Consider the following 27,260-nt stretch of genomic DNA (forward strand, 5'->3'; position numbering starts at 1 on the left):
TGTATGCATGTACACTATGAGTTAAGTGCAAGTCACATAACCTCATGGGGAGTTAAAATCAGAGCTTGTGGCTTAGATAAAAAATATCACAGCCCAAAATATGTAAATGTGCGGCAAATTGAATGTTTTTTTTTAGCCAACAAAGTGACTGCTAGTCCACGGTTTTTTTTTTAATCTGCGGCACCTGTTGCAAGGAATTAGACTTTCGTGTTGCAACTATTGCAGGTCTGCCGGGCTGCAGAAGAGAGAGAAACACATCTTTGAGGACACCCCAAAGCAACAAATGGTGAATTAGTGGTGAAATTGTTCTCTTGGCATTGGCGGGGAAAATGTGGAAGTGGTGCCAACATGGTTTAATTATGGAAATTAGATTCCTTGAAGCAGCAAAGTTAAGTTGATAATCTCTTTGGGCTCGAGACATTCAAGCATTTCTGGGGAAGGGAGTCTCTTTTCAGATAAGAAAACAGACACACACACACACACACACACACACACACACACGCACGCACGCACGCACGCACACACGGACACACACAAAGAATTACTAATCTGGAAGCTTGCGAGGGTGTTCTGAAAGTGTACTGTCATTTGGGGGCTCTGCCATGCTTTCGTTTCTTTTAAAGACACCTTTAATTATGTGTGTCTGCTTTCTGTTGTGTGCAGCAGACAATGTCAAAGAAAGACCTGAAAAGAAAGATCAGCCAAACTGAGCGTGAAGAAATGAACACAAGTCATTGGCGACCTGATTCATCGAGAGCTCTGCATATTCACAGAGTAAGCAACAGTTTTTGATGTTTCCTCATCCTGCAAATTATGTTTTTTTTAAAAATTTTTTCAACATTCCTTACGAGTTACATTAAGGAATATTTTTTTTACATTTGCTTGGGATTGGTACCTTTCACATTTGAACGGATACAGTACTAATTCCCAGTACCAATTTTCGGTACTTTCATGTTAATAAATGTTAATTTGTTTAATAATTAAATATAACATTGTATTCGACATTTAACAATGACCTAATAATAATAATAACTGTGCTGTCCAGTATTCATATACTGATGTCTTACACTTCTGAGTAAGTGTTACATGGTAGACTTTGCATGCAGTTCTAATTCCAAGACATTAGATGGCGTATAGCAGGACTATTCAACTGGTGGCCCGCCAAAGATTTTCATTTGGCCCGCTGAACAACACCCAAATAGGCTTGATGAAACCAATCAAAATTAAAGCTGCAAGCAGCGTTGGTCAGGCCCGCATATTTGGCTGGTGCTTCCTGCCTTTACCCATTCAACATATCTTTACCTGCACATTACCGACCTTCCCTGCATGCTGGGGTCACACTGGTGCTTCTTTCTTTCACCCATACAACATATCTTTACCCGCACATTACCTACCTTCTCTGCATAGTGGGGTCACGTTGGTGTTAGTCCTAAGTGTCCCAATACTGTCAATCTATGAAATGTAGGTCTAAGTCAGACCTACATAGAGGTTTTTGTTTCATGTCTCTAAGACATTCCTACAGGAAGTTACAGGCAGTTTTGTCTGAGTTTTCTTCCTAGGAGCAGTTGTGTCCGTGTTTTCTTCCTAGGGGGCGCTAGAGCGCAATTTAGAGTTTTGGGGTTGGTTTTTATTATTAGATAACAATTTTTGCCAGTCCTGATGTGTGTGTCCAGTCTGGTGAGTTTTGAAGCATGTTAAGGGGGTCAAATTACAGCTCAAAGAGGCAAAAGTGACTGTTTTTAGTAAACTTTTGTCTTGAAGGGGGAATTGCCAACTTCATGTTGATTTCTTCCCGTGGATGTTAAATTATGAAATGTAGGTCTAAGTGAGACCTACATAGAGGTTTTTGTTTCATGTCTCTACAACATTCGTAGTGGGAGTTACAGGCAGTTTTGTCTGTGTTTTTTCCTAGGGTGCGCTAGAGCGCAATTTTGAGTTTTGGGGCTAGGTTTTTTTTATTAGATAGCAATTTTCGCAGGTCCTGATGTGTGTGTCAAATATGGTGAGTTTTGAAGCATTTTAAGTGGGTCAAATTACAGCTCAAAGAGGTGGCGGAAGAATAATAAAGAAAGAAACAATAATAAAACCTTACAATTTCAATAGAATCATCTGTACCATTGTAAAGGACTCCCTGTTGGATACCTTTACAAAGGGCCATGCGGGCCCTAATAAGGGTTGCTCATGTATGCAATACTCCCGCCACCCAGCAGGGGGCAACAGCGAAACATATGTGTCACAATGAAGCAGCAGTGAGTGAGCAGAACAAGATGGCACTATCGACCCTGAAAAAAAAAAAAATCTCGAAAATCTGACTTTTAACAGCGACTGGACAACAAACAAACAACTAGTTGGGTAAGGGGCGCCGGAGGTTGGGTAAGGGGCGCCGGAGGTTGGCAGACCCGTCAGCGATCCTGTTCTGTTTAAATGGGACTGTGATGAAAATCTCAAATTTCCCCTCGGGATTAATAAAGTATTTATGACTTCTTTCTGAAGTATGAATATATTGAAATTGCTGACTTACCTACTCAGTGGCCTTGTGGTTAGAGTATCCGCCCTGAGATCGTAAGTTGTGAGTTCAAACCCCGGCCGAGTCATACCAAAGACTATAAAAATGGTACCCATTACCTCCCTGCTTGGCACTCAGCATCAAAGGTTGGAATTGGGGGTTAAATCACCATAAATGATTCCCGGGCGCGGCACCGCTGCTGCCCACTGCTCCCCTCACCTCCCAGGGGGTGATCAAGGGGATGGGTCAAATGCAGAGGACACGTTTCACCACACCTAGTGTGTGTGTGACAATCATTGGTACTTTAACTTAACTTTAACTGACTTTGTGATGCCTTTTGTATCCGTGGTAGTGTTGTTTTGGGCTGTTTAATTCTGGCGATCAAAACTCGTTTCATACATGTAGCGCTGAATTCGACCGGCAGAGGGCGATACAGCTACACCTTAGGTTTACTTGTGTTGAGCCACACGTGTGCGATGTTTGCTGTGTGTATTAACACTAAACGTTCTATTTTCATTTATGTAACACACACAATGGAAATTATTTTTTGAAATTCCTAATGGATGTTATACTTTTTGTAATGTTTATATTTTCAGTCTTTCAATCCTGAATGAAGTGAATTAAATAAAACTGACGGGAAAAAAATAATTCAAAAGAAGGAACGTCAATCAAGAAAACTTAGATTCTGTTCCTTCATGCTGTTAACTATCTGTATAGCTGCGCATGCTGGAAACGAGTAGTGAGGGCAGAATAATTCATTTATTGACATTGCGGTGTGAAAGCTGATGTGTTTACTTTGTAAATAAATAGAATATAACATGGGAGGCACTTTCTAAAGAAACATCCACATTTTGATGTCTGGCCCCTGAGACCTTGGCTCTTGAAACTGCGGCCCCCTTCATTATGTAGTCGAATAGCCCTGGCGTATAAGGGAGCAGTCTTTGCCATTAAGATGAATCTAGTCTTTTGTTGCAAAAACACCAAAAAAAGGGTTTATACTGTAAATATTTTATTCATCACTTAACCTGAGCAGATCCCCAAGGCTGAGAGAGTTTTGCCTATACCACCCCAAAACATCAACAACTGGCATGGAAATCTGCAACATCACCGAGAGGCAGTCCCACTGAGTCCATTCTGAGTGTTTGTTTCCCCTGAGTCTGCAACCGGACGTAATGTCACATGCAACAAAGGTATGGAAATATGGCACCGCTTGATTTTACATGATATGATACCAGGTAGTATTGATGGAATTTAGTAAGTGCCTGTAGAAGTACACAATTCAACACCTATCCCTATCACTTTCACAATTCAATATATCCGACAAGGAGTTACTGATAGTTTGTTCTCTTGTGTTGAAAAGGTTATCATTTTCTAACTGGGAGAGAAAATAATTTGGCAAAAAAGAAAAACCTAGTGATATAATTCAATTGAATAAATTAAACAATATAAAATCAAATATATGAGTATAGATAAGGCAATGTAGACTTGTTCTAGAAGACAGCTGGGAGAGTGTGGCTTCACACCAATTATGTTCATACTCTTCACATTTAATAAACATCTCCAATGTATTTTTCTCCAAACTAACAGCATGGATGTGGTGAAGCAAGAGGTGCCAACCGCCTATTCACACATTCTGAAGATGTCCAAGATCCACTCACCCCGCCCACCAGCTCAAAGTGACCGTCGTCATTGGCAATGAGCTGTCCGTTGAAGGCCCAAGAGAAAGAAACATCGAGGACAGGATCGCTGGCGACCTGACAGGGCAACACGATGCTCTCACCCACGATGATTTCCATGTCTGCTGGGCTCTGGGTGAATCTGGTTGGGTCTGGAACAGATAAAAATAAAACAGTTTTACATGCGCATGGAGCATTGAAATTTTTAGACCCTTTTAGCTGTGCCATTCTAAATATGAGCTTATGACTCCAAAAATACCTATTAGTACTAATGTCATACCATGAAGGTAGAAGATTACATTATTTTGCCCCTAAAGCTGACCAACACGCCGGACTGTAGTCAGCTGGAGGCGTGTCTTAATGAAATTAAACAATGGATGTCCGCTAACTTTTTGCAACTCAACGCTAAGAAAACGGAAATGCTGATTATCGGTCCTGCTAGACACCAACATCTATTTAATAATACCACCTTAACATTTGACAACCAAACAATTAAACAAGGAGACTCGGTAAAGAATCTGGGTATTATCTTCGACCCAACTCTCTCGTTTGAGTCACACATTAAGAGTGTTACTAAAACGGCCTTCTTTCATCTCCGTAATATCGCTAAAATTCGTTCCATCTTGTCCACTAGCGACGCTGAGATCATTATTCATGCGTTCGTTACGTCTCGTCTCGATTACTGTAACGTATTATTTTCAGGCCTCCCTATGTCTAGCATTAAAAGATTACAGTTGGTACAAAATGCGGCTGCAAGGCTTTTGACAAAAACAAGAAAGTTTGATCATATTACGCCTGTACTGGCTCACTTGCACTGGCTTCCTGTGCACTTAAGATGCGACTTTAAGGTTTTACTACTTACGTATAAAATATTACACGGTTTAGCTCCAGCCTATCTCGCCGATTGTATTGTACCATATGTCCCGACAAGAAATCTGCGTTCAAAGAACTCCGGCTTATTAGTGATTCCCAGAGCCAAAAAAAAGTCTGCGGGCTATAGAGCGTTTTCTATTCGGGCTCCAGTACTCTGGAATGCCCTCCCGGTAACAGTTAGAGATGCTACCTCAGTAGAAGCATTTAAGTCCCATCTTAAAACTCATTTGTATAATCTAGCCTTTAAATAGACCCCCCCTTTTTTAGACCAGTTGATCTGCCGTTTCTTTTCTTCTCTCCTCTTCTCCCCTGTCCCTTGCGAGGGGGAGTTGCATAGGTCCGGTGGCCATGGATGAAGTGCTGGCTGTCCAGAGCCGGGACCCCGGGTGGACCACTAGCCTGTGCATCGGTTGGGGACATCTCTGCGCTGCTGACCCGTCTCCGCTCGGGATGGTTTCCTGTTGGCCCCGCTGTGGACTGGACTCCCGCTGATGTGTTGGATCCACTGTGGACTGGACTTTCACAATGTTATGTCAGACCCACTCGACATCCGTTGCTTTCGGTCTCCCCTAGAGGGGGGGGGGGTTACCCACATATGCGGTCCTCTCCAAGGTTTCTCATAGTCATTCACCGACGTCCCACTGGGGTGAGTTTTTCCTTGCCCGTATGTGGGCTCTGTACCGAGGATGTCGTTGTGGCTTGTACAGCCCTTTGAGACACTTGTGATTTAGGGCTATATAAATAAACATTGATTGATTGATTGATTGATTATTTTTCAACAATTTTGAGTTTTTAAAAAAAAATTTAAGGTCCCACAAATAGGGTCACAGTACCAAATTCTGGGCCCCCATACACAAGACTCCTAAGGCAGTGGTCCCCAACCTTTTTTGCAAAATGGACCGGTTTAATATAGGCATTATTTTCAGGGACCGGCTTTCCCATACCATACCATACCATACCATACCAACTTTATTTATGAAACAGTTTAAAAACAACCACAGCTGAAGAAGGGCTGTACACCACAAAGAAATACAGGCCAAGGACAGACTAAAAAATAACAATCAAAACAGAGGTAAAATACACACACACACATTATAGTGAGTTGTATTTTTCATGCACTTATTTTTGCTGTATTTATCTGGCAATGAGAGTTTGAACTGTTTTTAACTTTTTAACTGCTTTTTATCGAACAAATTGCTCTTAAGCTGATTTGTATTAGATTTTTCTATGTGCATATGTATATATGTATATATATATATATATATATATATATATATATATATATATATATACACACACACTACCGTTCAAAAGTTTGGGGTCACATTGAAATGTTCTTATTTTTGAGGGAAAAGCACTGTACTTTTCAATGAAGATAACTTTAAACTAGTCTTAACTTAAAAGAAATACACTCTATACATTGCTAATGTCTGGTTTTTGATGCAATATCTACATAGGTGTATAGAGGCCCATTTCCAGAAACTATCACTCCAGTGTTCTAATGGTACAATGTGTTTGCTCATTGGCTCAGAAGGCTAATTGATGATTAGAAAACCCTTGTGCAATCATGTTCACACATCTGAAAACAGTTTAGCTCATTACAGAAGCTACAAAACTGACCTTCCTTTGAGCAGATTGAGTTTCTGGAGCATCACATTTGTGGGGTCAATTAAACGCTCAAAATGGCCAGAAAAAGAGAACTTTCATCTGAAACTCGACAGTCTATTCTTGTTCTTAGAAATTAAGGTGTAAACTTTTCTACTCACAGTCCCACAGAATCACGCTGGAAACAGTTGCGCAGAGTTGACAGGGTTTAATAATGTTCTCTTTTTTTGTTTTCAATATATATACATAATTGACTTTTCAGTCTCTTCGATCCTTCCTCCCCTCCTGCACCCGGCCGCTCACTGTTAAAGACAACAGATGATCAGTCTAACACGTACCACCTGCGCAAACTAATCATCTGCCAGCCGTGTCTCTCAGTCAGCACATGCCACGCCCCTGTCTGATGGACAGGGGCGCTGACCTTTACTCCAACAGTGCGCTGATCACAACCCTCTCCCACAGAAGGCTATTCCACAAAATTGTTTGGGTGACCCCAAACTTTTGAACGGTAGTGTATATATATATATATATATATATATATATATATATATATATATATGTATATATATATATATATATATATACATACATACACATACATATATACATATACATATGCAAATAGAAAAAGCAAATACAAATTATCTTAAGAGCAATTTGTTCAATAAAAAGCAGTTAAAAAGTTGAAAACAGTTCAAAGACTTCAAACTCTCATTTCTACTTGTGCCAGATAAATACAGCAAAAATAAGTGCATGAAAAATACAACTCACAATAACGTTGAATTAGTGGGAGATCTGGGCTTGTTTCTTTGCAATGAAATGCAGATGGAAATCAGCCTTTGGCTACAATTTGTCACATTTATATTTTATATGTTCATTGATGTGCGATGTATCATGTCACAAAGTTATAACAAATATGACAAATAGCAACTTCCTATCAGGAGTTTTATTGCACATCTACAGTATAAACAAGCTTATTTATTGGTGTGTCTAGTACAGGGGTCGGCAACCCAAAATGTTGAAAGAGCCATATTGGACCTAAAAAACAAAAACAAATCTGTCTGGAGCCGCAAAAAATTAAAAGCCATATTACATGTGTCATGAGACATAAATTTAATTAAGAGGACTTAAAGGAAACTAAATTAGCTCAAATATAGCTACAAATGAGGCATAATGATGCAATATGTACATATAGCTAGCCTAAATAGCATGTTAGCATCGATTAGCTTGCAGTCATGCAGTGACCAAATATGTCTGATTAGCACTTCACACAAGTCAATAACATCAACAAAACTCACCTTTGTGCACTCATGTACAACGTTAAAAGTGTGGTGGACAAAATGAGACAGAAAAAGAAGTGGCATAAAACACGTCCTAGAAAGTCGGAGAAAGTTATGCATGTAAACAGACTATACGGTGAGTTCAAGGACCGCCAAAATAAGTAGGACAAAACGGCGCTCGCCAAATACTTGAATCAGTGAAGCATATTTAATATAAACAGTGTGATTTATAACAATTACAAAGGTTTGTGTCATGTTTGTCCTCCTACAGAAACCATACTAAAACAAAAAAATTGATTTTTTTTCCCCCTCATCTTTTTCCATTCTTCATACATTTTTGAAAAATCTCCAGAGAGCCACTAGGGCGGCGCTAAAGAGCCGCATGCGGCTCCAGAGCCGCGGGTTGCCGACCCCCGGTCTAGTAGGACCGACAACATCCACCCAGAGTTTGTGATCCACAAGAGCGAAATAACATCTGCCTGGCTGCGTGCATTCTTCTCTGCGTGCCTCCGAGGTCCAAGCTCCCAAGGGCATGGCGACGGGCCGCTGTCATAGCCCTCTTGAAACCCAACAAACCTGCGGATGACCCCAAGTCCTACAGACCAATCTCGTTGCTGTGCGTCCCTTTTAAAATCCTGGAGAGGATGATACACAGCCGAATTGAGCCAGTAGTTGACTCACAACTTCCGAGGGAACAGGCTGGCTTCCGTCGGGGCAGGTCTACAGTGGACCAGGTAACCCTTCTCACACAAGATCTCGAAGACAGCTTCCAGGCCAAAACCAAAGCTGGGGTGGTACGACTGGACCTGACTGCTGCTTACGATACCGTCTGGCACCGCGGACTCCACCTGAAGCTGCTGAGAACAATCCCGGACCGTCATATGGTCAACTTCATCATGGAGATGCTGTCAAACCGCAGCTTCATTCTCCAGACCAGTGATGGCCAGCGCAGCAGGCTCAGGAGGCTGAGAAACGGGGTCCCACAAGGGTCTGTCCTCTCACCGATGCTCTTCAACATCTACATCTTTGACCTACCGGTGACGACATCTAGAAGGTATGGATACGCGGATGACCTAGCCATCATGCTACACCGGCCCACATGGAAGGCGGTTGAAGAGGGTCTCAATCAGGACATGGACGTCCTGGCTGCCTACCTTCGAAGCTGGCGACTGCAGCTCAGTAAGGGAAAGACTATATCAGCAGCATTCCACCTCTGCAACAGGGAAGCAAGAAGGGAGCTGGAGATCTTAGTGGACAACAAACCCCTGGAGTTCCAGCAGGCCCCAAAGTACCTGGGCGTACGCTTGGACAGGACACTGTCCTACAAACAACATTTGGATGAAGTGAGGGCTAAAGTAACAGCAAGGGTCTCACTCATCCGGCGCCTAGCTGGTACAACCTGGGGGGCCTCGGCCAAGGTACTACGTATCTCCACACAAGCCCTCGTATTCTCTGCAGCTGAGTACTGTGCCCCAACCTGGTGTAGAAGCCCACATGCCAAGAAGGTCGATACGGCCATCAACGATGCCCTCCGGATCATAAGTGGCTGCCTGAAACCCACCCCCGTGTTCTACCTGCCAGTCCTAGCAGGGATAGCGCCAGCCGGCCTACGGCGAGAGGCCGCTACCCTCGCCCTGGCAAGGAAAGCCCAGGAACACAGCTGGCACATCCTCCATGAAACCACCACCATGGCAACACCTCCAAGCAGACTCAAGTCCCGCCACCCATACAATCAGGCCGCACAAGAGATGCTTATTTCCATCCCGGAGGATCTGACAACCAAAGCCTGGCTGGCAGCGGAATGGAAGCAGGAGTGGGAGTCAGCAGGACAGACACGCCTACACCATTACATCCAGGATCCTGGAGGTGGCGTGGAGGGAGAAGATCTACCTCGCCGGCAATGGACCCTCCTGAACCGCCTTCGCACAGGGGTTGGTTGCTTCAAAGAAGTGGGGCCTAACAGACAGTGCAGCGTGTGAGTGCGGGGAGCCTGAGCAGATCATCACCACCTGTCCCCGGCATAGACCACCTTCAGAGGAGGGCCTCTTCCAAGTGGGACCTGAGACGAGGGAGTGGCTACACGACACGAAGATGGACATATGAAGACTATACACGAAAGAAGAAGAAGGTGGGACAGGCGAAAGTTAAGTCGGACAAAATGCAGTCGTTTCTAAATTATTTAATGTTTCCCTGCGGCCCGGCAGAAAATGCGTCACGGACCGGTAAACGGTCCCCGGACCGGTGGTTGGGGACCACTGTCCCAAGGGACAACCTATCCCACCCTAAATCCAACGTTGTTGCCTCAAAGTACACACTATAAAAAAAAATGTCTAGATAAACCCCGTAAATCTTTCTTTAAATTTTTTTTATTTTTATTTTTTTTACAAAAATAGCCAACAAATTCAACATGAAGAGGCTAGAATATGAATTTAAATAATCATATAATTTGTCTTTATACACTTAAATATGATTATAAATCATTCAAATTTCCCTTTACTTCAAAGTGTAAAGTAGAGATGATCTGATACACAAGGTATTATCATCAGTGGGTAATCCATCAATCCATTTTCTACCGCTTGTCCCTTTCGGGGTCGCGGGGGCTGCTGGAGCCTATCCCAGCTGCATTCGGGCAGTAGGCGGGGTACACCCTGGACGAGTCGCCACCTCATCGCAGGGCCAACACAGATAGACAGACAACATTCACACACGAGGGCCAATTTAGTGTTGCCAATCAACCTATCCCCAGGTGCATGTCTTATGAATTTATAAAAAATAATAGATCATTATTATTATGATTATATTATATGCATGAATTCTTATCTCATATTTGTGACTTTATAATTTAAATTTATTTCATAATTCTTCGCAGGGCCAACACAGATAGACAGACAACATTCACACTCACATTCACACTAGGGCCAAGTTAGTGTTGCCAATCAACCTATCCCCAGGTGCATGTCTTATGAATTATAAAAATAATAGATCATTATTATTATGATTATATTATATGCATTATTGATATGCATCTCCTGAGAGTTAAGTGTCCCTTGTCTTTAAAAAAACGAGCCTCTGTTTCTAACTTTATTCAAGGGTCTTTGATCGCACCACAGTTATGGATAATGTCAGGCAAAAGTGAAACTTGCACATAACTTTTTCCCATTTATTATATTTTTTACCTTTCTTCTATCGCCTTTCCTTTTTACAAAAATGCTGGTGCTGTGTGTGAATGCTTAAAGGTGAGCTCTGATGACGTTATGCTGTCTTTGTTGAGTGAAGTGTTTCATGCCAAGTTTCCTTGTCCGGGTGGAACGAACCATTTTGTTCGAAGTTGTAGGTCGTCTTAGACATTCTTAAATTGATTCAAGTAACCTTATTATTCCACTTGGGATGTGGAATACGTCCCCACTCACACCGCCCACATCTGTTGACTGAGCTCAATACTTTATCTTAAGACATGTAGCAAAGCCTGTGTGAAGTTGTGGGCGCATACACAAAGCGGGCTCATCTGAACAGGGGTGGGTTAAGTAAGTGACTTTATTTGTACTGGAAGGTAGATTTGTTCGAGGCAGTCTCATGTCCATGAGGAAAGAGAGTTTTCTTTTTTTTTTTTTTTTCAGTTTTTTTTCTAAGTGTCTGATCGAGAGAAGGTAAAATGAGGTGATTTTTAGCCTCTCTCGATTTTGTACTTAGAAAAAATCCCAATTTTTTTTTTTTTTTTTCCGTTTTTTTTCTAAGTGTCTGATCGAGAGAAGGTAAAAAGAGGTGATTTTTAGCCTCTCTCGATTTTGTACTTAGAAAAAATCCAAATTTTTTATTTTTTTTTTCCAGTTTTTTTTCTAAGTGTCTGATCGAGAGAAGGTAAAATGAGGTGATTTTTAGCCTCTCTCGATTTTGTACTTAGAAAAAATCCGATTTTTTTTTTTTTTTTTCCGTTTTTTTTCTAAGTGTCTGATCGAGAGAAGGTAAAATGAGGTGATTTTTAGCCTCTCTCGATTTTGTACTTAGAAAAAATCCAATTTTTTTTTTTTTTTCCCCGTTTTTTTTCTAAGTGTCTGATCGAGAGAAGGTAAAAAGAGGTGATTTTTAGCCTCTCTCGATTTTGTACTTAGAAAAAAATCCAAATTTTTTTTTTTTTTTCAGTTTTTTTTCTAAGTGTCTGATCGAAAGAAGGTAAAATGAGGTGATTTTTAGCCTGACGTCAAGAAAACCCGTAACTACAAAAGCGGCCATTTCAGCGCTTTATTTATCAAATGAAATTCAACGATTTGGTGCATTTGCAAACAGCTAAAATTATGTACAAAGCAAACTATAACCTGCTACCCAAGAATGTACAACAATTCTTCTCAACAAACGAGGAGAAATATAACCTTAGAGGAACATCTAATTTAAAACATTTGTATGCTCGTACAACACTTAAAACCTTTAGTATATCTGTATGTGGAATTAAATTATGGAATGGATTAACCAAAGAAATCAAACAAAGCACCAATAGGATTCAGTTTAAGAGACTGTTCAAACTACAAGTGTCGACAAAGTACACAGAACAAGAATTATGATGAACATCTTGAACCCTTTATATTTTTTAATGAGACACAGATTATTTATGTATTTAATATTTGTTTGCTTACTATGGTATAGTATTGATTTATTATTTATTTTTTCACTGTTCTGTTACAGAGAACAAGACAATTCGATAAAATGGCTATGGTATGAAAAGGGGTAGGATTAAATAAGCTCTGCTTCTTCCTACTCCTTTTCGGACGTGCTGTAATGAAACAACTGAAAATGCGTGATGCATTACATTGTATTGTATGCATGTTCGAAATAAACTGAAACTGAACTGAACTGAAATGTGCAGCAAAAAAGTAAGGGGGATAACATTTCTCTCACAATGTCCAGGGGTCGAATACTATTATAACATCAATAAAAAAAAGTCCATATGGCATAATAAGGGACTTTTAATGATTATACCTGTTTTAAAATGGATTGTATTCAACCTTTACTGTCTGACTGGTGTACAAAAACAGGTGCAGAACTCGTATTACGAGTCCCACAATCCACCGACATAGCTGCACTTACCATTTAACATGTATACAATCATTTCAATATTAAGTAGAGATTGTGAATCACCATTTTGCACCTTGACACAATTCATCTTTGATCTAATTTAGATTATTCGATCCATCGTGTTTAGGTCTTCCTTTTTTGCCGCTTTCGCTAACAAGCTCATGTATACGCCGCCAAAACCCGGCGCACAATAAACTCTGTGTCCATTCATTCTCTATTCTTCATATACAATAAAATAGACCAAATATCTTGCTGATGAATGAAATGTGTACCTAACCGAATAAAAGAGGTATCCAAATAGCATTTCCACGCTATTCATTGGCCAACTTTAAAAGATATTTTGTGCTTTTAAATTCAGTATTTCATTAAGGATTATTGCCTCTGCGTAGAACATTAGATTTGCTTTGTTTACTGTCTGAAAAGCAAAACAGTGATGATATAACAGCTGCTGGAAGACAAGAACAAGCTCGGTAATACATTAAGCAGAGTTGCATTCAGCGGGTCTCTTTGACACCATACTAATGGGATAAAAGGTGGCCTGTCACCACTAACATGGCTGACACAGTAATCGTAATGAATACCTGATAATAAGGACAATACAGCACTGTGGAAATTTTAAGTGATCTGTTGACTAAAGCCACAGAAAATGATAGCTGTGTTTTTTTTCCAGGCCTTCTTTCAACTTGTGGTGTTATTCAGCCAATGGCAGAGACATGATCACTACACAATACTGTATCGAATAGGCTCAGGCAATTATTTTAGCCAAACAGCTCACTTTTTGTTACATCTGACCACAGAACTTTCCTCCAGAAGGTCTTATCTTTGTCCATGTGGTGTCAGATGAAACACAAATTGAGCTGTTTGGCCACAATACCCAGCAATATCTTTGGAGGAGAAAAGGTGAGGCCTTTGATCCCAGGAACACCAGACCTACCGTCAAGCATGGTGGTGGTAGTATAATGCTCTTGGCCTGTTTTGCGGCCAATGGAACTGGTGATTCACAGAGAGTAAATGGGACAATGAAAAAGGAGGATTACTGTAGTAGAATTTCTGACCTTTGACCTGTATTGCATGTCTAATGGGAATGTACGCTCATTTGATTTCTTTCCTATTCTGTGCCAGTGGGACAAAAGTGAATGTTAAGTCGTGCCAACATGTCTACAGAATGTGTTGACTGTCTAAAGGATTCGAGTTGTTATGGAACAGATAGGGAAAAGATAAAAGACATTGACGCACTCGATAAGGAACGATGACGCACGAAAGACATAAAAAATGGCAGAAGACCGGAACTAGACTGTGATTTTGGCTTGTGTGTGTCTTGTTTGCTCCGGAGTGACATGCAGTCTGTCTGCACGGCCAACTTAATTCAACCTGCACTTCTGATAATGGGTAAATAAATTTGTTGTACTAAACTACTTTTGTTGCCCGTTTAAGCTTCGGACAATCCACTACATTACCTCCAAATTCTTCAGGACAACCTAAAATCATCAGCCCATCATATATATATATATATTTTAAATCGATTAAGAATTATAACAAATAAGAATTACCTATTTTTCCTCTGGCTGTTTGGTGTTTTTTTAAATCACCTGTGATCCACTCCTGTGCCTCACGATGGCGACCCCTTTTTTTGACTTTATAAATATATTTTTCCTGCATTTGCTTGCTGTCTCTGCATCCTGGGGTGACACCAACAACGGCACGTAACGCCACAGGAGCCAGGCACCGATTACATTTATTTCAATTCAAGTTTTCTAAAAGGTACGAGCTGCGTCACAGCACCAATTAAACACAGATCCCGAGTTATCCCTGTATAATGTATTTGCAAGCTATTTACGGTAAGAAGACAGGATTTTGTTTCCTTAAAATCAGCTCAAATGCCTGAAGACAAGGCAGGTCTGCTGGAATGAACTACAGGAAACGAGAAAGAAAAGAGGATTTGCTCTCACGGTGCTCCTTACATAGCCTGCCAAAGGATGAAAAAAATGACATCGAAAGAGTGTTCCCTTGCTACTTAAGCTGGTAATAATCAATGTCTAGGTCATGGCTCTGTGTCAGCGCCAGCAATATAGCGTTGACAAATGCTTCAGTAATTTAAAGAAATAACAGGCCTTGACAATTCTTCACAGTGGACAATAGCATTCAGCACATTATTAAACCCGGCGAGAATCCCGCAGATCATTGAACCATCGAGTCACTTCATTGTGTCAACGCTCCATATGAGCTACAGGGCGGAATATCATCACTCACAAAAGGGTCGGGAATATACAAGATCCTTATCTTTTACTGGAGGGGTCAGGAAAGATATGACAATTGTGCGAGGAAGTAGGGATGAAGAAGTAGATTTACCAAATTGCATGGGTTGGTTCTCAAGAGAAGCTGCATAGTCAGGAATTTATGAGAATGCATTTGAAATGTGGGTTTTCATAATAATAAATACATGGGTTATACTTGTATAGCGCTTTTCTACCTTCAAGGTACTCAAAGCGCTTTGACAGTATTTCCACATTCACCCATTCACACACACATTCACACACTGATGGCGGGAGCTGCCATGCAAGGCGCTAACCAGCAGCCATCAGGAGCAAGGGTGAAGTGTCTTGCCCGAGGACACAACGGACGTGACTAGGATGGTAGAAGGTGGGGATTGAACCCCAGTAACCAGCAACCCTCCGATTGCTGGCACGGCCACTCTACCAACTTCGCCACGCCATCCATGTGTTTTTTTTTTTGCCTTTTGGTTCGGGACCATTTGGTACTATATGACAAGGGGTGGCACTTTCGTGACTTCTGCGGTGCTTTTTTTTGTGAACTTCTGTCTTTTGTCCGTGGAGACCAGCTGCTGGGTCTACGCCACACCAGAGTCCACTTGGAGAGACTGGAGGAGATGCGGATGAAGAGACAGGGCCGCCGGGACGGACAAGCTTCACAGTGTCTTGGCTGAATGAGCAGGTATCGGACACCTCGGTCTCCTTGGACGTATCCTCGCTTATCCATGCGGACTGGACACTGGCCGAGAGTTGGTGGGCGGACGAGGGTGGAGTCGGCTCTCTTGGTTGCTTTGTTGGGTCTGTTCCTGTCTCTGGCCATGCTCCCCCCACCCCAGCAGACGATGGCGTGGAACACCGCAGAGGCCACCACAGTGTATATGTTTATTTTTTTGTTTTGTTTTTGTTTTACTTTTGTGGCTGTGTGTAGAAGTGGTTTGTTGCATCAGCTCTGCTCTTTTAATGTGTTTAATGTCTTTTGTGTTCTTTGATGTTTCCCTCCTACACAAATGTTTGTGTGCTATGGCTATGAGGTTTTTTTTTGCTTCAATCTGGACCCCTCTCTCCAGGGGCCCAGGCTTAGACTGAATGTTTGTTTTTTCTCATTTATTTTCTGATTCTGATTTTGATTCTGATTGAAAATGTTATAAGAATATATTCTGTGACGACCGGGGCGCATGGTGATGCGGGGGCTCGTTCTCCCAGTAATGCAGATTGGGCTTCGGACACAGCGTGCAGGTAAGAAATTATTTATTTAAGAAATAAATTATACTGGAACAAACAAAAACGTGCTCATAGCACGGAAGGCAAAAACTAAAGGAGCCTAGCGTGGAAGCTAGCAGGTTCAGAGCAGGAAACAAACGTCGTCATCTGTTGTATGAAAACAAACTAGGAAGCCAGACCGACTCACTGGCAAGGCAGGCTTAAATAATGTCAGTGATGACTAACAGGTGCGCGTCCGGGAACACACGCGGCAGGTGAAAACAATAAGCAGCCATGGCAACAAACTCAGGTGCACAAACAGGCACTCAAGGAGTCCAAAACTAACAGAAAACACAAGTGCCTCGAAAACATACATAGAAATATGATCCGGGCAGCGGATCATAACAATATTCATTGATAACAGGGCAGTTAAAGATACACTATATTGCCAAAAGTATTTGGCCACCTGTTTTAACACTAGAAGTCCCAGCATTTTTCTGTCTACCTAGAAGACCCAGAGAGGGGTCATTTGGCCCGACGCTTTTCCCGAATACACTAATCACTCATTTTGTTATGGTAATGAGGCTGTTAGGGGCAGTTTGTCCAATGCAAGGACAATCATGCAACTGTGCGCTGTGTTGACTGCTACCGTTATACATGTGGGAAATGCCGAAAGGAGCAATGGCAGTGCCAGGATTGTGAGTGACTGCTCAAATGTATGTCAGTCACGTTTACATGGACATGGTTTTTCATTCTTTGTAAATATGCTTTTTTCTTTGTAAATTTTTTTTTTTAAACTATTTTTGGCACACAAAAATAACAATTGCTTCTGCAACAACCCTCCACACCAAAACTGGGAAAACAGTTGCTTTTTCATTCTTTGTAAATATGTTTTGTTTTGTATTTTTTTTAACAATAAATGTCAGAGTGTTGATCCCTTCATTCTTGTTGATCCTTTGTTGATCCTTGCAAAAACACACACAACCTACCTCAGAACTAAAGCTTGAGCTGTAAGGTCCCCTCCCCCACACAGGCTCAAGTGGCCCCTGCCAATGTGCCACTAACAGCCACATTTTCATAACAAAAGGAGTGTCCACAGGGGGGACTAGGGGTCAAATGACCCTCTTGTGGGTTTTCTAGGTAAAAAGGCCAATTGGCCCCTCTCTGGGACTTCTAGTGTTAATCCACATATGAACTTGAAGTGCCATCCCATTTCTAACCCATAGGGTTCAATATGATGTCGGTCCACCTTTTGCAGCTATTACAGCTTCAACTCTTCTGGGAAGGCTGTCCACAAGGTTGCGGAGTGTGTTTATAGGAATTTTCCACCATTCTTCCAAAAGCGCATTGGTGAGGTCACACACTGACTTTTAGTCTCCATTCTAATTTATCCCAAATGCGTTCTATTGGGTTCAGGTCAGGACTCTGTGCAGGCCAGTCAAGTTCATCCACACCAGACTCTGTCATCCATGTCTTTATGGACCTTGCTTTGTGCACTGGTGCACATTCATGTTGGAAGAGGAAGGGGTCCGCTCCAAACTGTTACCACAAGGTTGGGAGCATGGGATTGTCCAAAAATGTCTTGGTATCCTGGAACATTCAAAGTTCCTATCACTGGAACTAAGGGGCCAAGCCCAACTCCTGAAAAACAACCCCACACCATAATTCCTCCTCCACCAAATTTCACACTCGGCGCAATGCAGTCCGAAATGTACCGTACTCCTGGCAACCTCCAAAGCCAGACTCGTCCATCAGAAATTTCCCGACTGGATTCGTTGCACAGGTGGCATCCTATGACAGTTCCACGCTAGGAATCACTGAGCTCCTGACAGCGGCCCATTCTTTTACAAATGTTTGTAGAAACAGTCTCCATGCCTAAGTGCTTGATTTTATACACCCGTGGCCGCAAACTATAACCTGCTACCCAAGAATATACAACAATTCTTCTCAAAAAAAGAGGAGAAATATAATCTTAGAGAAAAACGTAATTTAAAACATTTGTTTGCACGTACAACACTTAAGACCTTCAGTATATCAGTATGTGGAATTAAATTATGGAATGGATTAAGCAAAGCAATCAAACAATGTACTAATATGATACACTTCAAGAAACTCTTCAAACTTAAAGTGTTTACAAAGTACAAAGAAGAAGAACCATGACAAACATTCTCAATTTATTTCATCCATCCATTCATTCATTCTTAAAGTAATCTTACTTATCTCATCATATGAAATATGACTTACTTCACCAATTATTATTATTACATTCTTACTATTATTTATTTATTTATTTTTATTGTGATTACTTATGGAGTTTATTGTGAAAAAATTGTGAACAGGAAGTGAACAAAAAGTTTTGCAACTGTTATGTAAAGAAAAGGGGTAGGATTAAATAAGCTCTGCTTCTTCCTACTCCTTTTCGAACATGTTGAAAAGAAACTGGAAATTGTGATGTATCATGTTGTATGCTTGCATGTTTGAAATAAACTCAAACTCAAACTCAAACTCAAACTCAAGTGATTTATTAATTTATTTACATTTAATGATTAGGACACCTGATTTCTGATCATGTGGATCGGTGGCCAAATACTTTTGGCAATATAGTGTAGCTGCAACATAATCATGGATTATAAATTCAGTTGGATTTCTACCTAAGGCTTTGTAAGGCGCTGACATTTCCAGTTAAATACCATTAATTCCCATGTAAGGCGTCGACATATTAATATTTCTCCTCTCACTCATCAGCTAAACTTCCCCAAAGTGTCTTTCCACTCAATTTTTCCCCTCCTCGCACAAGGTCAGCGGAGGGCAGGGCGGTGAAGCAAGAGCAGGGATGATAGAAAGATTTTAATAGCGTGGAGGAAACAGCAACATGGACCTGCTGGCAGAGGGGAATCCGACTCTTTGGATGTGGACATCAAGACACCCGGAGTCGCTCTCCAACAACAACAGCAGCAGCATCAGTAACAACTCCACTAACGCGTTCATTGCCTCCACTCAAGGCTGTTTCATTTGACGCAGCAAAAGTGGTCTGTTTCAACTCCTCCAAGAAAAACGTTGATGGGGTGTTTTCTCTCAAGACCTTCCAGGTGAATTATTGCAACTGCGACAAAATGCAGCAGCACTGAGCACGGGAAAAAAAGTCAGACACAACGGATTGTTTTGTGAATTGACAGTGAGGGTTGATGACAAATAAATATTGTTTATGACCATTCCGTGTACAGTACCTGGCTATTACAGGAGGAAAACATGTTTGAACATCTGCGGTTCCGAGTTCCAACGTTTCATGGTTACAAACGCACTCCTACTAATCAATAAAAAACATAATTTTTGTTAACAAGAGATTCACTCGAGAACTAGTTACACCCCGCGCTGTGGAAGACTACAGTGTGCGTATGTATGCGTCATGTGGCTGTGTGTGCGCCATGCAACTACTGCACTGTGTGCTCACTGCTTTGAGTTCGACAGACGCACGGAGGAAAAATACAGTAACGTTGCTTTTTAATTCACTTTTGGCGCTTCATTATGTCTCCCAAGTGGCAGTGCGCCAAAGAAAAAGAAGGACTTAACCTTGGGAGATAAAATCAACATCATAATAAACTCATGAGCTCATATATATATATATATATATATATATATATATATATATATATATATATATATATATATATATATATATATATATATATATATATATATATATATATATATATATATATATATATATATATAAACATAAATATTGATATATAGATCTACATATATATATATATATACTGGAGAGACAGTTGACAGCCCGGAAAGACGGCAACCGGGGCAGGGAGGGGTAGCATCCCAAGCTGCAGCACCCATATAACGTTGCGAAAAACCCTGAAGACACATAAGATCAAGATAGGCTGCCTGAGGAAACCCGTGGTGCAACGCACAGGGCCAGTCCCTTGTACGGCCCTGATGAGACGGAGGAGGACCCAGGCCCGGACATTCCCCACAGTGCCTGGAACCTCCAAGCACCACCGGCGCAACCCCGGGGCAGACCATCGGAGGGGGGGATGCGTGGCGTGGAGCGCTACCTGGACACAAGTCGAGGGACTGATCACCCTCGGCTGGGTCGCCCGGGAGAGGGTGTTTGATTAAGACCCGAAACACCCTATGACCCTGAGAGAATCACTGATGATGTGTCCAGGTTGCACCGTAAGGTGTATTATAAAACCGATATGTACATATATACTGTATATATATATATATATATATATATATATATATATATATATATATATATATATATATATATATATATATATATATATATATATATATTTGTTGGTTTTCTGACATTGACTTGTTTCTTCAGCATTGTCCACACGTTTAAGTCAGGACTTTGGGAAGGCCATTCTAAAACCTTAATTCTAGCCTGATTTAGCCATTCCTTTACCACTTTTGACGTGTGTTTGGGGTCATTGTCCTGTTGGAACACCCAACTGTGCCCAAGACCCAACCTCCGGGCTGATGATTTTAGGTTGTCCTGAAGAATTTGGAGGTAATCCTGCTTTTTCATTGCCCCATTTACTCGCTGTAAAGCACCAGTCCTATTGGCAGCAAAACAGGCCCACAGCATAATACTACCACCACAATGCTTGACGGTAGGGACGCTGTTTCTGGGATTAAAGGCCTCAACTTTTCTCCTCCAAACATATTGGTGGGTATTGTGGCCAAACAGCTCAATTTTTGTTTCATCTGACATCACATGGACAAAGATAAGACCTTCTGCAGGAAAGTTCTGTCGAGAACACTGTAAAAGACTGGGCCAAAACACAGCACAGAGTCACAAATCATGACAGCACAATAGCAGGCACCAAAACAAGATCACTAGCGGCCGGCGTCTGCCTCATCAGAAAAAAAACCTGGGTGCAGGCTATGGGAAGAAGTCCCATAGACAGTGCAGCACATCACAGAGGGTGTAAGATACTGGCAGGTAAGGCATACATGGATCATAGAATCAAGATGGCAGATACCACCATAGGTGGTTGAGAACTTCCAAATTCAGACTGACAAAATGAAGATGGCCAACCAGCCTGACATGGTGGTGGTTGATAAACATCACAAGTCAGCATTGATGAAAGATATAGCAGTCCCGGGCGATAGTAACATTCGGAAAAAGGAACACGATAGGCATGACAAACACAGAGGGCTGAAGAAAGAGCTAGAGAAAAAGTAGTGGTGATCATGGCATTGTTGGCAGTAAACCCCAAGCTGTGTGAATGGCTCCAGCAGATACCAGGAAAAAACATCTGACATCTGTGTCCAGATGAGTGCAATACTGGGAACAGCACAGTTCCTGCGCAGAAACTTCAAGCTCCCAGGCCTTTGGTAGAGGACCCAAGCTTGGAGGAGATACCGCCCAGGTAGGCAAGAAAACGATTTTACATACATATAATTCTTATTTCAGACAGAATGTGGGTGGTTGGGCTTGTAGCCCTTTATGAATGGAAGAGACAAAGCTGGATGTAAATAAAAGTCTCAGCAAAGTAGCTTACGATGTTCTCGATTACTGCTGCATTTAATTATTGTCTTTAATCTTTGTATTGCTGTATTTTGAAAGTCCTTCATGTGCCCTGTGCACAGTGTGAAGGACTAAAGAGGTATTTTAGAGATAGATTAGGTATAGGAATCGTTTTACACTAAAACTCAACTTGGGACCAAAGAACGGAACTTGTTCATAAGCCAAGGCCCAGCTGTAAGTCATTTCCAGACATTATTTGCTTTGGACTTTCCTAATTTGGGCCTTCTTTTTTTGTATGTTCCCATTTGTATGTCCAAAGTTCCACATGGATAGTTGGTTTGTTGCCTTTGTTTTACGCTTGGAACTGATCGCTCTCTTCCTCTGGATATATGCTCAATGTTATTTCATTCCTCTGAATTATTCATAATTTTAGATTCAATTTACAATCATCGCATAGCTGTTAGTTATTTTTACATCATTCAAGCTGCAGGATTTAAGTGGTTTCTGGAAAATGTCATCTCTGTGCCACCAGAGGAAGCATCATTACATTTCAAAAGTCCAATAACTTTGAATTTGATGTGGAATTTCTAGGAAAATATGTTAATGGGTCAAGACAGAACAAGGTGAGAATCTTAAAAATTCAAAGGTTGAAAAGCCTCCGAGTGAACACTAAGGAGCAGATATTTTTTTAACGCAACTGTTCTGATGTTACAGGGGAACTGCACTTTTGGGGAATTTTGCCTATCATTCACAATCATGAGGGGCAAAAGGACGGATGTATTTATTAAATAAACTTAAATAAAAGTCTGCTTATATTGGAGTCAATGGGAGGTCTTCTATTACGCCCATAAATCTCTCTCGAAAAACATCCAAAAAGTGCCAACAATACTCTATTTATATTTTGTGACTTAAAAATTAACCAAGTATTACAGATATTGTTATTATAAGCACTAAAGCAGACAAACTATTTCTAGCGGCGCCGTTATCAGAGGTAGCTAACAACTTGTGATGCTATATTGACAACAGCAGTTGCGGTGAGCTGTTTTCACGCCTCGGAGCTCGAAATGTATTCTCGATCATAAATACTGTCCCACCTGGACGGTAGAAGGATGAAGACATAATCTGATGACAACAGACATTGTACAGTAAGTGATGTTTTATTATGTTTGTTGGCTCTCATGAAGTCTGCAGTGAGTAAAAATCAGTGATGTAGTTTGTAGTTAGGCGTTTTTGAAATTAATGCTCCACCGAATGCTTAAAATGATCAAAATATGTAAATATGACATGTTATTATGAATGTGCCTGTTACTACATTACATATACTTACATCATGTATATAAAACCTAGATGGGGGTGTTTGGATGTTGTTGTTTTTTAGAGCGCTTTATAGGCAGAATAGAACGACTCCCATTGGCTCCATTGTGAGCGGTTTTTTAAAGCATGTATTTACTATTTAGAAACATGCATGTTCTTTTCTCTCATAATGATTGTAAAAAATAGGCAAAATTTCCCCAAAAATTGCAGTTCTTGCCTTTTTTAAAAAAATATTTTAAAGATATAAAAAAACACATGCCAAATGTGGCTAATGTGAGTCACCGTTTTAGCCTTCAAAGCCCTCTAAAACAACTTCCAAACCCGCCATCAACATTTTGTATACGCACTGCAAGTCTACATATAATGTAGTAACAGACACGTTCATAACAATATGTAATATGCACAATGTTTACCGTATTTTCTTCATTTGAATAATTGATTTCCTCTGCGGATCGATTTTCTTTTCTATGGCAGTGCTCTTCCGACTTCCGGCAACAGATGTGTGTTCCTACTTCCGGGTACAAACGCGAGTGTGGCAGACTTGGTAATAGACAACGAAGACAACTATTTTTGCAAGGTTGAGACGTCGGAGCAGACAGAAGCCAATTCATTACCATGAATTGATTAGCGTGGACCCCGACTTAAACACGTTGAAAAACTTATTCGGGTCTTACCATTTAGTGGTCAATTGTACGGAATATGTACTGTACTGTGCAATATACTAATAAAAGTTTCAATCAATCAATCTATCAAAAAGAGTGAGCTCGGTGTCACTTTGGCGCTGTAAATGTGGAACTTGGAGCCATGTTATCCAGACATAAATGGAGTGCTTACCCAAATAAACCGGAAAAACATCCCCGGCCAGCTGGACCAAAAACGAACAATTGTCCATCGAGTGAGTCACACTTTAATATCGATCATGCGTGTTATTACAACTACAGTACATATGCTGTGTGGCTAGCTGTGTACAAACAAAACATGAAATGTGGGCTAATACTTTACATATACTGTAATGTGATTGTTCATGTTTTTCAGTCAGTACAGATTGGTGTCCTATCGCACTGTGTTGTGCATAACAAACTGACGTTTCGTGTTGACGTAGAAGCTAGCTTATCTCTTTCCGTAGCTAGCTTTTTCAGCTAATACGGAAGCATGCCGATGTTTTCCTAAGATAGAGGCGAGTCAGAGGCTTTATCATGTAATGAGAAGGTTTTTTTTTTTCTTCAATACAATATTTAAAAAAAGAAGCAAACATATGGAGGAGATGATACATTTTTCTCGCGTTTGGTGCTTATAAACAGGCTGAATGACACATATTTTTGTTATAGCAGCTTGAAAATATAATAGGGGACAATTAATTTGTAATCCATGCAATGCACAAAAATGAAAGAGAGCTTACCTGTAACAAGGAGCCTTCCAGTCGTACTCGACATGCCAAATCTGTTCCGAGCAAAGCACGTGTAGCTGCCTGCGTCAGATTTGCTCACATTGGCAAGTCTCAGTGTTCCATCTGGCGAAAGCGTGATCCTATAAGAGTGCAGCGACACACACAGCAGTTCCTGAGCCAACATCAATTAATGCCAGGTGATTTTATCATGACATACAGTTATGGGTCCGGATTGGAGTCCAGGGTCTGAGCCCGTTCAATGAGCACATCATGTATGCACATTGCACAGATAAGCTTTATTGGGTGTTTATGTTGCAACAGGGACATTGATTGAGTCTTTAAAGACGGGTCTTTTGAAACATTGATCTAAACACTGAATCAGTACTTCTTCCACTCCCTGATGCTTTACCTGTTGTTGGTGAGAATAGGAAGGTTTCCTTTCTTCCATAAAATGCTGGCCATGGGATAGGCTTGGGGTTTACATTCCAAAGTCACAGTACTTCCTGCCTTGGCTTTAAGCAAAGCTCTGAGGACGTTTCCTGTGAAGTCTGGGGGAGAGGCTGGTGGGAAACAGTAAGCAGACTTTAAAATAGGACTGCCGACATCAAAAAACAGCCTGCATTAAATCAATCATGTAAAGAGGTACTTCAAAATACAATACGCCAAAGTCTTTATTATATTACAAATCAGTTTCAAAAGTTGCACAAAAACATGAGAAGTCGAAGCTTCGGAAACTGTAGCCCAGTCCAGTAACTTAAAAAAGTAGACTCCAACCTTGGTGGTATAGTGATGCGTAACAAAAGCTGTATGCCAACCAAAAACAAAGGACGGATGAAGAAGAAAATATAAAAGACAACCTCATTTATCATTAAAATCGAGTGAGTGTTTAAAGGCCTACTGAAATGAAATTTTCTTATTTAAACGGGGATAGCAGATCCATTCTATGTGTCATACTTGATCATTTCGCGATATTGCCATATTTTTGCTGAAAGGATTTAGTAGAGAACATCGACGATAAAGTTCACAACTTTTGGTCGCTGATAAAAAAGCCTTGCCTGTACCGGAAGTAGCGTGACGTCACAGGTTGAAGGGCTCCTCACATTTCCCCATTGTTTACACCAGCAGCGAAAGCGATTCGGACCGAGAAAGCGACGATTACCCCACTAATTTGAGCGAGGATGAAAGATTTGTGGATGAGGAACGTGAGAGTGAAGGACTAGAGTGCAGTGCAGGATGTATCTCGGATACTATATCCTCTTGAAAATGAGAGTCGAGAACGCGAAATGGACATTCACAGTGACTTTTATCTCCACGACAATACATCGGCGAAGCACTTTAGCTACGGAGCTAACGTGACAGCATCGTGCTTGAATGCAGATAAAAACAGAAGAAATAAGCCCCTGACTGGAAGGATAGACAGAAGATCAACAATACTACCAAACCCTGGACCTGTAACCACACTGTTAATGCTGTACCGCCTGGCGAAGCCTAACAATGCTGTTGCTAACGACGCCATTGAAGCTAACTTAGCTACGGGACCTCGACAGAGCTATGCTAAAAACATTAGATCTCCACCTACGCCAGCCCTCATCTGCTCATCAACACCCGTGCTCACCTGCGTTCCAGCGATCGACGGCGCGCCGAAGGACTTCACCACGATGATCGGTGCGGTCGGCGGCCCGGAGACGGAGGAAGTCAACCCAGACAGGCGAGGACACGGCCGCCATCAGAGTCGGCAAGAAACATATTTCCCCAAAGTTACGTACGTGATATGCACATAGCGGCACGCACGTACGGGTAAGCGATCAAATGTTTGGAAGCCAAAGCTGTACTCACGGTAGCGCGTCTGCTATCCAACTCAAAGTCCTCCTGGTTGTGTTGCTGTAGCCAGCCGCTAATACACCGATCCCACCTACAGCTTTCTTCTTTGCAGTCTCCATTGTTAATTGAACAAATTGCAAAAGATTCACCAACACAGATGTCCAGAATACTGTGGAATTATGTGGTGAAAACAGATGACTTAAGCTGGCCACCGTGCTATTCCAAAATGTCTGCTTCAACCATTGACGTCACGCGCAAACGTCATCATACCAAGACGTTTTCAGCCGGAAGTTTCCCGGGAAATTTAAAATTGCACTTTATAAGTTAACCCGGCTGTATTGGCATGTGTTGCAATGTTAAGATTTCATCATTGATATATAAACTATCAGACTGCGTGGTCGGTAGTAGTGGGTTTCAGTAGGCCTTTAATTATGTTGTATTATTTTAAAATATGACTTCTTTTATCTTTGTGGAAAATATTGGACACAATGTGTTGTCAAGCTTATGAGATGTGATGCAAGTGTAAGCCATTGTGACACTATTGTTTAAATGTTTTTATTTTATTTTTTATAAATGGCTTTGATGATAATCACTGCTATGTTGGAATTTGTATTAATATTGATACTGTTGTTAATATTATTATTTTTTGTTTGACTACTTTTGGATTGTTTTGTGTCATGTTTGTGTGTCCTCTCAATTGCTCTGTTGATTGCTATTCTGAATGTTGCTGGGCCAAGTTTGGTTTTGGAATTGTATTGTTA

General features: G+C 41.2%; 1 protein-coding gene and 1 long non-coding RNA gene across 2 annotated transcripts in view; one reads left to right on the forward strand and one right to left on the reverse strand.

Moving 5' to 3' along the window:
* LOC133654202 (contactin-3-like) overlaps nucleotides 1-27,260 on the reverse strand; it is a 234,115-nt gene that overhangs the window by 80,109 nt on the left and 126,746 nt on the right. The window contains exons 11-13 of the mRNA XM_062054350.1: nucleotides 25,088-25,238; nucleotides 24,691-24,818; nucleotides 4,165-4,334 (exon numbers count right to left, since the gene is read on the reverse strand). Coding sequence (XP_061910334.1) covers nucleotides 4,165-4,334; nucleotides 24,691-24,818; nucleotides 25,088-25,238 — 449 coding nt within the window. The remainder of the gene's footprint in view (nucleotides 1-4,164; nucleotides 4,335-24,690; nucleotides 24,819-25,087; nucleotides 25,239-27,260) is intronic.
* LOC133654203 (uncharacterized) lies at nucleotides 701-4,300 on the forward strand. The gene is made up of 3 exons (XR_009826850.1): nucleotides 701-774; nucleotides 3,540-3,696; nucleotides 4,094-4,300. It is a non-coding gene; the product is annotated as an uncharacterized LOC133654203 (long non-coding RNA).

Source organism: Entelurus aequoreus, linkage group LG07, assembly GCF_033978785.1.
Source record: "Entelurus aequoreus isolate RoL-2023_Sb linkage group LG07, RoL_Eaeq_v1.1, whole genome shotgun sequence".
Classification (NCBI taxonomy): Eukaryota; Metazoa; Chordata; class Actinopteri; order Syngnathiformes; family Syngnathidae; genus Entelurus; species Entelurus aequoreus.